This window comes from Panthera leo, chromosome C1, assembly GCF_018350215.1.
Source record: "Panthera leo isolate Ple1 chromosome C1, P.leo_Ple1_pat1.1, whole genome shotgun sequence".
Classification (NCBI taxonomy): domain Eukaryota; kingdom Metazoa; phylum Chordata; class Mammalia; order Carnivora; family Felidae; genus Panthera; species Panthera leo.
The window spans coordinates 158,532,111-158,543,832 of record NC_056686.1 but is presented as its reverse complement, the minus strand read 5'-3'; the positions used below and the strand labels follow the sequence as shown (position 1 = coordinate 158,543,832).

At 51.7% G+C, this 11,722-nt stretch overlaps 1 protein-coding gene across 1 annotated transcript; it reads right to left on the bottom strand.

The window, feature by feature from the left end:
- Positions 1-1,538: 1,538 nt before the first annotated feature.
- Positions 1,539-3,903, bottom strand: SP5 (Sp5 transcription factor). The gene is made up of 2 exons (XM_042952587.1): positions 3,762-3,903; positions 1,539-3,059 (listed from the first exon to the last, which is right to left on the bottom strand). The coding sequence occupies exons 1-2, from the start codon at positions 3,810-3,812 to the stop codon at positions 1,914-1,916; spliced, it is 1,197 nt and encodes a 398-aa protein (XP_042808521.1). The 5' UTR covers positions 3,813-3,903; the 3' UTR covers positions 1,539-1,913.
- Between the last annotated feature and the right edge of the window lie 7,819 nt (positions 3,904-11,722).

Below are 11,722 nucleotides of genomic sequence, written 5' to 3'. Positions count from 1 at the left end.
GAAAATTTAGCTAAGCAAACTATCCTTCCCAGGTAGAGAAGCCTGAAGACTCCCGTTCCAATCTATCATTAAACAGTTTCAAAATCTCTAATGAGAACAACTTGTTCTAAGGCCTATCTCCACGATGATTTGAATATTCTTTTACTACCTTGTCTCAAATTAGAGTAAAATGTCATTTCTTAGGAATATGAAAGTAATTTCATCTCTATTATGTTGATGTCTGTTTTTTACTTTATACTGTAAGTCTCAAGCACAACCTTCCTAGCTTTTAAGAATTTACCCTTCAGTTTGACTTCAAATAGAAGTTTGTAAACTGTGAAATCCTATCAATTTATACACACTTCTGCTACCATGAAGACTATTCAGTTCTACTGAAATCTGGCATTAATGAGGCCAGCTTAACATATTAACAAAATTTAGAACATTTTCTGTTCTTTGATAATTCTAAATCAGATTATCTTATTATTAAGATAATTATTAAGATTAAGATGTCAGTTTCAGGTTTAAAAACTCAAATATATGCAAACATCCAGGAGTCAGCTGAGTCAAGACACTTGAAAAAACACTTGTAAACTTTTTTAGAGACAGGCGAGAAACCTACCTACGAGTATTCCTGGTTCCTCCCTGAGCAAATCCTGGTCAACTTCAATGAATAAAAAAAACCAAAATCCCAAGATACAAAGTGGAAGTAAAAACTTCCAGGCCCAGCCAGAAGATCTCTAAGTGTCTATTGTGAAACAAGACTCTTCAGATTTTCACAGCACAATGAAGAAGAAAAGAAGCAAAACAAGAGGATTGAGGTGACAGCTTCTTTCCTGGGGGAAAGACCAACCTGAAGAAGGGCCCCCAGTTTCTCTGTAACTCTCCGGAATCTCATCTGTGAACAAATCCTTGAGTCTCCAGCATCTCTCCAAACACCTGCATAACCCACTGCCAGGAGGGAGCACAGCTCCATGTGACCTCTGTCCCTAGAGTACCACCAAATGGAAAGCCACGAATTCGCCAGATAACATAAGGTCCATTGTATGTACAGCAGGTATCAAACTTTTAAGAGAAGCCCGACAGTCTCTGGTCAAGTCCTAAGGCTGTATGAGAAACTCAAGGTGTGACTGGAAAATCTTGCCCTATCCCTCTTTACCGCAAAACTGACCCTGCCCTTCTTCCTCCATCCATGCACCCAACACACCTTCCCAGACCCTTCTAAAGCAAAGAAACCTCCCCACATGCAGTCTACAGGAACCGTCTTCTCGGTGAAATCTGACCATTTTGTAAAGCCTCCCCGAAGAAGAAAAGATCAAATGAGACTGGCTCAGCCGGGTCCCGAGGTGACCCCAGAGTTAACATATTTATTTTCACGCTGCAACTGCGGATTGCTTTACAGAGACATTTCATGCTGTAGCTCTGCATGGAGCTGAGGACAAAAGTAACATTTTTATTAACGTTATAATTATTATAATTATTCTTTAACAAAGCTATTAAATAACCTGTACAAAGCCCGGACGGGTCCTAGCAAAAAAAAAAAAAAAAAAAAAAAAGCACAATTTCAAATCTCCCAAGGTCCTTCTGCTTTAACTCAACAGTGTTTCCTATATACAAGGTCAGCCCAGTGTGGTCCCCCAAAACTGTAGATCTCCTAGACGGTGGGAATGGTTAAGAGCTTGAAACCGCCCTGGCGTGACGCAGTGCTCCTCACCCTACTTCCCCTGTTCCTCCGGGGCACAGGGTCCCTGTCCGAAGGCCGGGCCAGGGAAGCTGGGAGCCCGGCGTTGCTTTGGGAGGAGGGCAGAAGGAAGACGCAAGAGCCTGTTGGGTCTTCCCTCCGCCAGCTGCCCACAGAGCTCCAGAACCTCCCCAAAGAGGGGCTGGGAAGGGAGTCCCAGGCGGGAGAGGCCTCGGGTCGCCCCGCGGTAGGCTCACAGGTCCCGCGGGTCTTCCCGCTTGACCCCGGCCTCGGCAACTTTGAGCTTCTTATTCTGGTGCGTCTTGACGTGCTTGGCGAGGTGGTCGCTGCGCATGAAACGCTTCCCGCACTCTGGACAGGCGAAGCGCTTCTCGCCGGTGTGAGTCCGCAGGTGCCGCTGCAGCTCATCCGAGCGCGTGAAGCTCTTGCCGCAAAAGAGCCAGTTGCACACGAAGGGCCGCTCGCCCGTGTGCCAGCGCAGGTGCGCCTTGAGGTGCGACGTCTTGCCGTACACCTTGCCGCAGCCCGGCACGTGGCATACGTGCTGCTTCTTCTTGCCCGGCTCTGCCTCGGGGGCGCCGCCAGCCGCCTGGCAGTTGGGGCAGCGGCAGCGGCGGCACCTCCTGGCCGTGGCCGCCAGGGGGGCCTTGGTCTGCAGCAGCGCAGCGATCTGGCTCTGGTACTGCGCAAAGTCCGACGGGCCCAACACCAGGCCCCGCTGCAGGGCGGCGGCTGCGGCGGCGGCGGCGGCGGCCGCTGAGGCGGGGAAGCGAGGTGCGTGCGGGCCCCCGGCGCAGGCGCCGGAGAGGCCGCCCCCCGGAACCCCGGAGGTCCCCGGACCGGTGCCCGCCTGCGGGATACTCCACCACGGGAGGTCGTCGGGGGCTGGGTTGGGAGACAGCTGGCGGCACGTGGGTGGCGGTGGTGGGGGCGGCGGGGGCAGCAGGTTGGAGTAGCCGGGCGGCAGCGCCGCCTGTGTAGGGTAGGGCACATAGGCAGGCGCGCAGCTGGCGGGCAGCGCCGCCATGCTCGAGGGCAGCATCTTGACGGGTGAGAACTCGTAGGGGTACGAGGGGTCGGCGGGGGGTGTGAGCGGCAGCTCGTGGGCCGCCCCAAAGGACGGCTGCAGGTGCGTCTTCTGCGGTGTCAGGCCCAGGCTGGGGTGCGGGGGCGGCAGCGCGCCCGGTGAGTGCGCGGGCATGTCGGCGGTCCACGGGTGAAAGAGCCTGGAGGGCGAGCCCAGCGCGGGGTCGTAGGGCACCTGCAGGAAGTCCGGGGGCGCAGCGGCTCCCGGCTGGCCTATACGGCTACAGGTGGCGGCTAGCAGCGCCAGGGGCGAGTGCTTTCCCAGGTCCGGGGAGGCGCTGGGGGTGCGGTCCTGCATGGGCGGCGGCGGCGGGGAGGGCGGAGAGGAGACAAAAGGTTAGCGCTCCAAGCGCGGTCTTCAGGCCGGCCCGCCACCCCCACACCAGCTATTATATCACCGCCCCTCCCGCGTACCGGCTGTCCCTCCCCCCACCCACCGCACCCCCGCACGCACCCACCAGTACCGTTAACTTTTGGAGCCTGCGCTACCTGAACGCGGAGCGCTCGAGCGCTTCCTGTTAAACTACTTGGTGCAAAGAGACGCCATCCAGACTCAGAGGAAGCAGGCACACGGTGGGAGGGGAGAAGGATCCGACGGGCCGCTCAGGCCTCCGCGGTCAGAAAGGGTGTGGAAACACCCACAGACCAGCGGCCTATCCGCCCTCCCTCCCACCTTTTAAGCTACTCTCGAGCTCCTCCTACGCCCGCCCCAGCCTGAAATTCAGCGGGAGGGCCCCAGCAGGGTGAGCTCGGGCTCTGTTCTTGGCCAGACTCGCAAGCCCGAACAACCCTCGGATCCGCGCGTCCCTCCCCCAAAGGCCACACTCTGGACACCAAGGTTAGGTGCGAAGTTGACGTGGGCACCACTAGGTCTGACTCCAGCTGCATCCACCGAACAGGGTCCCTTTGAGATTCAGGGTGCACAGAGTACCACGATCGATCCGGACGCGACCCTTCCCACCTTTCCCTGTCTCCCTCCGAGCCCAGACCTGACCTGGAGGAAGGCCTGCAGCGAGTCGTTCCGGAGGACGGCCACGGCGGCCATAGCTACAGCTTTCGGGCCGTTGGCTGCGGAGCAGGGCGCTGCCGAGGCATGGAGACCCGAAGGCGAGGACGAACGGCCGCCCAGCGTCCCTCCCCGGCGCCCTCTCTGTGCTCCGGGGCCCTCCCGCCTGCGCCTCTCGCCGCGCCCCGCTCGCTCGCCCCGCGCGCGGTCTGAGCGCTTCAGGATCACCTCCAAGAATTTGATAAGGACTTTGCTGGGCCGCCAGCCAGTCAGAGGGAAGATTTATGGCTTTGAAGTTTGCCGCTACCCAATCATCAAAGAATAGCGGCTCTTTCAGAAGCGAAAGCAAATCCTTTGAATCCACAAAGCTCCTATGGTGTGTTTGTTGGTCGGGATAAAAGAACTGATTATTAGGGGGGATGGGAAGGGAGGAGATAAAGGCGGGACAATTAATGAAGTAATCACTATGTGGGAAATGTATATACACAAATAATTGGATTTTCCTGATCAAAGGGGGCCTTGCCGCCTGGAGACCCGCGCTTGGGTTGCTTGAGACACTCGATCCTCCTCCCCCGTCCCGCAACTCCCTTGCAATTAAAGATTTGCACCGAGGCAGCGCCCAAAGTGACAAAGTGTCTTTGTTATCTCCAGAGAAATCTGCCTTTGGCTTCAGGGCGAGGGACTTTGAGACTGAGATGAGGGTAATTCCCCCCTCCTCCAGTACTTACACACCCCGCACCGGAACAGCACACCCAGCAGCCTGAGCACACCGAAGACCCCAGGGAATTCCCGGGGCGGAGCGTGGGACGCACCTCGCCGGGCCGGCCGCGTGCCCTCTACCCCCGCCCGTTGCGGTGGAGCCGCGGGCAGGGTTCTGACCCGGGGCGGAGCCAGGCGGCCGCCCAGGGCGGCGGTGGGTAGCGCGCACGCTCCTGGGCCGCCCGCCTGACAAGCCACTGTAGCTCTCTTGTGACATTCCTGCTGGCGACCTGGAAGTTTTCTTGGGCCACAACTTTTGCAAATAGTGAGCCTGGGAAAAACACCCGGAGCGCGCTTACCACCACAGCTGAGCTTGGCAGGACACCCAGAGCAACCCATGATATACACCAGAGGAAAAAACTGTACGTCGCTCTTCTCTCTTCAGGCAGGCAGCCCTGGACCACCGCGAAGGGCCGGGCAAGCAGCTGACCGCTACTGGCCCCCACCGAAGCCTCCCGCAGTGCCGGCAATTTCTCCCTCCAAGCCCCGTCCGGCGAGTGAGCGCTCTTTGCAAGCCGCACACACCTACCGGGGAACTACTTGGAAAAAGTAAGGCGCGGTCGAGGAAACCTTTTGTTGTCCAACAAACCACAAACAGTACGAGGGAGGCCCTTTAACCGGAAGGAAAAGTCGATAAAAACTGTTGTTCCCGTCACCTTTGTAAAGAGAAGAAAGTTCAGGCGCGGGGCGTGCGCCCCGGGTTAGGGAAAAGCTCACCCTGAACCCTCGCTGGCCCGCCCGCATGCCCGGCCGCGGAAGGACGGTCGGCCACCTGCCCCTGTCCGGCCCGGGCTCCAGGCGCGTCCTGCCAAGTCGGTGTGGACGCAGGGATCTCCGCACCTGGGAGCAAGGGGTCGCGGGAGGAGGAGGAGGCGGGCGGAAAACCGCGGAGTCCTCACGGCACTGGCGGGGATTTAGGGCCGGAAGGGCAGCTGAGGCCTCCCGCAGGCTGCCGCCGCTCACGTGGCGGTGCAACCGAGCAGGCCGCCTGGGCTTGGCGGACCGCGCTCCACGCCCGGCCTCCCCGCAGACATGGGCTCCTCTCTCCGAGGTCGCCGGCTGTGCGGGGGCTCTTTGAGTTTTATTGCGTCCGGCCTTCCTGCGCGTGGCCAGGACTGAAGGGAGGACTGACCGTGTGGTCCAACTCGTGGTGCGGCGCCCGCGGTTAGCCCAACTCCAACAGACTTCTGATTCGGAGACTGGGCTGTATCCTGGTGCCTTCTGCATTTCCATCAGGGGTCGGGATGCTACGCCCACCAGACATACATTTCCCCAAGCCCAGGGCCTGTCTTCGAAATAGAAACATCATGCGGAAGAAGAGTGGGCCACCTGCGGACCAAATACTATGAGTATGCACGCCCCCCGCCCCCCCCCCCCCCCCCCCACCGCCAAGGTTCTAACCCAGGAAGGATGAGCAGTGACCACCATACAGCTCACTTGGCCAAAGCTCCCGAAGATGAGGTCCAGGTACTCTGGGAGCTGGGAAGGGGAGGGGACTTAGTGTTTTGCTCCATGGCCTGGCAATCGTACCCCTTTCCACGCCTCATCCACGGGGTGAGTCCCCGTGAAGCCTGGGACCCGAAGATGCCCTTTCTCGGATGCAAATCAGAAGCCAGGGAGTTTGGTGGCGCACACTCGCGCCTGCACACGTCCGAACTGTCAAGCAAGTCTCATCCCTTAGAGCGTTTCTTCTCCGGCTCCTTTCAGTTCTTCAAACCCCTCTGTTCCTAGAGTCAAGCCGGTCTGGGCCAAGCAGGCTGGAAAGCAGTCTGTTTGCCGAATATGTTCACTATTTTAACACAAACGCAAGAAAAGCCTATTCACATCTGCGTGGTTGTTACAGGAGAAAACTTTTTCCTCCAAGATGCCCCCATTAGCCATTTTAACCACCACCAGCGGCCAGGAGGCAAAAGAGAGTAGTGCTTGCTGGTTAAGAGGTCAGACTCCGAAAAACCTGAACCCAGATTTTCTAGTTGCCGCTTTCTAGTTGGTGACCTTAGCAAGCAAGTTACTTAGCCTCTTCGTGCCTCAGTTTCCCAATTGGTAAATGGGGGTTATAATAGTGCTCATTTTATGGAGTGCTTGTGGGCTTAAAAGAGGTAATATAAGCAAAATCTTTAAGGCAGTGGGGTGCACAGTAGGCCCTCTCATGCCTTGGTTGAGGTCCTTGCTGTAGGCCTTACCTCCGTTTGTGAAAACCCGTCACGACTGCAGCCCTCCCAAGCACGAGCTGAAGTTTGGAGAAAGACTTTTACAAGCTGCTGTTAAGCTTCCCTCCCTCTGCAGTCGGGGACTCCTGAAAAACTTACTCTTAATGAAGTAATGTTCGGAGCGTCCATTAAAAATGCAATGCCCGGAGATCAAAGTACAATATTTATTTTAGAAATTTGTTGCAATCACCAAGAGATACAGGTATCAAGGCCAGATGTCAGTTCCGTTACACAAAGCCCCGCGCCCGGGAAGAGCGTGTGGCTGCTCTGCCATAATGTAAAGAAACATCAAAGACCAAGCGCGCTGCAAAAGTGCGCAGCCGGGAGGGAAGGAGTGAGCCCGGGAGGGCCGGGCGCGCCCCAGACAGCGCGGGGGCTGCGGGGGCGGGGGTCAGTTCAAAGAGGTATCCGCTGGGGCGCGAGTTCACAGGAGGGAAGATTTAATGGGCTTTCTTTTGTTGGTGGGTGTGTTTGTGCACAGAGGACCCACGAACTCCTCTGTGGTCCTCCAGCCGGAGGGCGGAGGTGGAGGGGCGGGGAGAGGCGAATATGGAGCAAACTTTTACCGCGGCGGGGGGCGGGGAGGTTGAATGCTAGCCTCCCCGCAGCGGCAGGCGCAGTGGAGCGGCTCTCCTAGCTGCAGGGCTCCGAGGCCGGGAAGTTTGCGTCGCAGTTTCTTCGCGGGCGGGCTGCGAGCGCCGACCAGGTGCCACCAGCGAGAAGAGGCTGGTAGGTGAACCCGCAGGGGCACTCGCGCGATACGCGGATCTACTCAGCACGCTCCGGATCCATTCCAGAGAAAAGCGTTTGCTGAGATCTCTGGATCACTACTTCGCGCCCGAGACTGGTATCTCGCCTCGGGCATTTCTTTTTCTTTCTTTCTTTTTTTCTTTTTTCTTTTTTTTTTGGCAACAACTGGGGACCCACGCCTCTAGAATCAACCCAATCAGTCACCCATCGCCAGTTGATTTTTAAAAAATCGATGCATTATTTAGGTCATTTCAACAAATTCTTAATTCATTGGCTGTATACAGCAAGGTGTTGCTTAACTGCCCAGATCCCCCCCTCCCTTTCGCCATCCCTCGCTAAAGCCTCAATCTTCCAAGTGTTCCTGTCTACCTAGTTAATACAGTACCCGTCATTGCTTTATTAAAGGTGCTGGGAGGGGAGGGGTCAGAGTTTCCCTTGTACTAATGGAGCACTGAGTCGCAGGACGATGCTGTGTGCATTTCTTCAGTCATCTACAACCAAGTATTCTTAGAGCAGTCACTCGGCAGCCTTTTGAAGTCTTGCTACAGCAGAAAGCTGCTATTGTTTTCAGCTCTCAACGTGGAAGGGATCAAACTTTGCCTCTTCAATCTGAAAGTTTTTTTTTTTTTTTTTTTTAATGGTGGTGGGGAAAGGGTTGCAATCTGATACTCTCTAAGTTAACTTTGATTTCTAGGATTTGGAGCAGTCTCACAGTTTAAGCTGTAGACCAAATCACAGACGCTCCAAAGCTTGTGTCTGAAACAGGGGCTCTATCCTTAATACAGCAGAGTGCGTTCAGAAGCAAGAAATTATAATGCTGGGAATCTTTGGGAAACAGTGACTTGGCTTGGGAAAGTTTCCTCAACTGGAAACCTTGCGTTAACTTTAAGCTTAAACTTCAAAATTGGATCAGTATATAATGGATGAGGGAGTGGAATTCTAGAAGGGGTCCTTTACCTCATCCAATTCGAGTCTCCCAATTGATGGCAGGAGGAAACTGCGTTTGCATGATATATCATGCCTGCACAGTGCTGTGAACTTAAGTAGCTGTTCCATAAATGCTCACTGGTGTTGGGTGGTAGAGTGGAATGGTGTGTACCAATGTCAATTGCATAGTGATTGTTTGGTGTCACAGAGCACACAAATACAGTAGGGACTCAGAGGAGAATATTCGTGAGGGCTGGAGTACTTAAGGGAGGTTTATGAAGGAGCTGGGGTTTGGAGGAGCCTTTAAGGACCCATGGAATTTTCATGGGGTGCATAGAAAGGAAGATGGTGGAGGGGGGAAAGGCCAGGAAGGAAAGAGAACTCCCTTTTCAGTGAGGAGCTGAATAACCATGGAAGATGAAGTTTTGCATCTTTGATTTGCTGGTGTAGACAGGGTAGGGCTAGATTAGAGAAATCAGGGAGAGGAGATGGGCCCTGATGCTGTATGTAATACGAATTTAGGGTAGGCTCCTGAGAAGATGAACTCAATTCCAGTTCTTAAATTTCCTTCCTAGGGGGGTTGGCTTGCTGAGAGCTTGGAAGGGTAGGTGCAGATGCAGTTACCTAGGTGTGAGGTGGTGAAGGCCTGGATTGGAAACTGGTAGTCAAAGGATGACAGACATTTTAAAGAGAAAAAGGGGAAAACTTGATGACGATTTGAAGTAAGAGGTAAAAACAAAAGGAAAAATAAAAAAGATTTCTCTTTTGACAAATGGTGCGTAGACAACTGGATATCCGTGTGTAAAAGATTGATGTTGGGCATTTTCCTTACAGCATACATAAAAATTAACTCTAGGGCACCTGGGTGGCTCTGTCAGTCAAGTGACAGGCTCTTGATTTTGGCTCAGGTCATGGTCTCATGGCTCATGGGATCTAGTCCAGCATCTGGCTCTGCGTTGATGGCATGGAACCTACTTGGGATTCTCTCTCTGCCCCTCCCCTGCTTGTTCCCGCTCTCTCTCTTTCTCTCTCTCAAAATAAATAAAAAACATTAAAAAATTAACTCTAAGTGGATCACAGACCTAAATGTAAGAGTTAAACTATAAAACCTGTAGAAGAAAACATAGGAGTAAGTCTTCATTGACATTGGGTTAGGCAGCAGTTTTTTAGATACACCAAAAGCACTGTGGCAAGAGAAAAAATAGACAAGTTGGCCTTCATCAAAATTTAGACCTTTGCGCTTCCAAAAATACCATCATGAAAATGGAGACAACCCACAGAATGGGAGAAAGTATTTGCAAATTATGTATCAAATAAGAGATTTGTATCCATAATGTATAAAGAACTCTTGCAACTCAGCAATAAAAATACAACTAATGCAATTTTAAAATAGGTGAAGGATTTGAATAGACATTTTTCCCTATACAAAAAGCAAATAAGCACACAAAAATATGCTCAACATCATTAGCCATTACTAAAATACCAATAAAAACCAGATGAGATACCAATTTACATTGACTAGGATGGCTGTCATGAAGAAGATAGTGTTGGATGCGGCCAAACTGGAACCCTCATACACTGCTGGTAGGAATGTAAACTGATACAGCCACTTTGAAAAGCAATTAGGCAGTTCTCAAAATTTTAACATGGAGTTATAATTCTATTCCTAAATAAATATCAAAGATAATTAAAAACCTATGTCCACACAAAAACCTGTCCATGAATGTCATAGCAGCACTACTCATAATAGCTACAAGGTAGAAACAATCCAAATGTCTACCAACTGATGAATGGACAAACAAAATGTGTTACGTTTCTACAATGGAATACTATTCAGCTGTAAAAATGAATGAAATACTGATATATGTTACAACACGGATGAACTTTGAAAACATTATGCTAAGTGAAAGAAACCAGTCACAAAATACCACATATAGTATGTTTACATTTATATGAAGTGTCTAGAATAGACAAATCCAGAGACAGAAAGTAGATTAGTGGTTGCCAGGGGAGGGTTGGGGAGGGGGGTCTGGTGGAGAATAAGGAATGACTGCTTTTGACTGCTTTTTTCTTTTTTTTTTTTTTAATGTTTATTTTGAGAGAGAGAGAGAGAGAGAGAGAGAGAGAGAGAGAATGAGCGGGGGAGGGGCAGAGAGAGAGAGAGACACTCACACACAGAATCCGAAGCAGGCTCCAGGCTCTGAGCTGTTAGCACAGAACCTGATGCGGGCTTGAACCCACAAACTGCAAGATCATGACCTGAGCCGAAGTTGGATGCTTAACTGACTGAGCCACTCAGATGCCCCTTTCTTTCTTTTTCTTCCTTCCTTCCTTCCTTCCTTCCTTCCTTCCTTCCTTCCTTTTTCTTTCTTTCTTTCTTTCTTTCTTTCTTTCTTTCTTTCTTCTTTCTCTTTCTTTCTTTTTTCTTTCTTCCTTCCTTCCTTTCTTTCTTTCTTTCTTTTTAAAGTTTTTAATTTATTTTTAAGAGAGAGAGAGAGAGGCAGAGGCTGAGGGAGAGAGAGAATTCCAAGGAGGTTCTGCACTGTCAGCGCAGAGCCTGAACTGGGGCTTGAACTCAGGAACTGGGAGATCATGACCTGAGCCGGAATCAAGAGTTGGATGCTCAACTGAATGAGCCATCCAGGTGCCTTGGTGGGGGTAATATATTCTAAAATTGATTGTGGTGATGGTGGCACACCTCTGTGACTAGATTAAAAGCCATTGAATTATATACTTTAAATTGATGAATTGTATGATACATGATTATATCTCAATTAAGATGCTTTGAAATATCACACTACAAGGTTTTAGCCTGAGAAGTAGCAAAAATGATTGAATTACTGTAAAAGTGGGAGTATAAGGAGGAAGACAGGTTGGAGTTGAGTAGAAGCACCAAATTCAGTTTGGGGCTGTTGAGTCTAAGATTTTGGCTGGATATTCACAGAGAAATACTTACAGAAAGCTGCAAATGTGGGGAGTGGGCAGTGCAGGAGTGGTGGGGCTAGAGATAAGGACTTGGGAAGTCTTGGTGAGTAGTGATGACTGAGTTAATGAGCTTATTGGAGTGAGTGGAGATGAAGCAGGTAGAGAAAAGCTACAATAGAATTTAGGGGTAACCACCATTAGAGGATGGACAAAAGGAGAAGAGCCATCAAAGTAGCCAAAGGAAAAGAGAGGCAAGAGGAACCAAAAAAGTAGAGATGGGGGATACCTGGTGGCTTAATCGGTAAGCAGCTGAGTTCGACTCAGGTCATGATCTCATGGTTCCTGAGTTTGAGCCCCACATTGGGCTTCATGCTGACA

Bases quoted from the DNA above. Each gene is read 5' to 3' on its own strand.
- SP5 (XM_042952587.1), bottom strand. From the start codon at position 3,812: ATGGCCGCCGTGGCCGTCCTCCGGAACGACTCGCTGCAGGCCTTCCTC. The intron at 3,060-3,761 runs GTCAGGTCTGGG...CCGCCCATGCAG, and splicing joins CGCTGCAGGCCTTCCTCCAG to GACCGCACCCCCAGCGCCTC.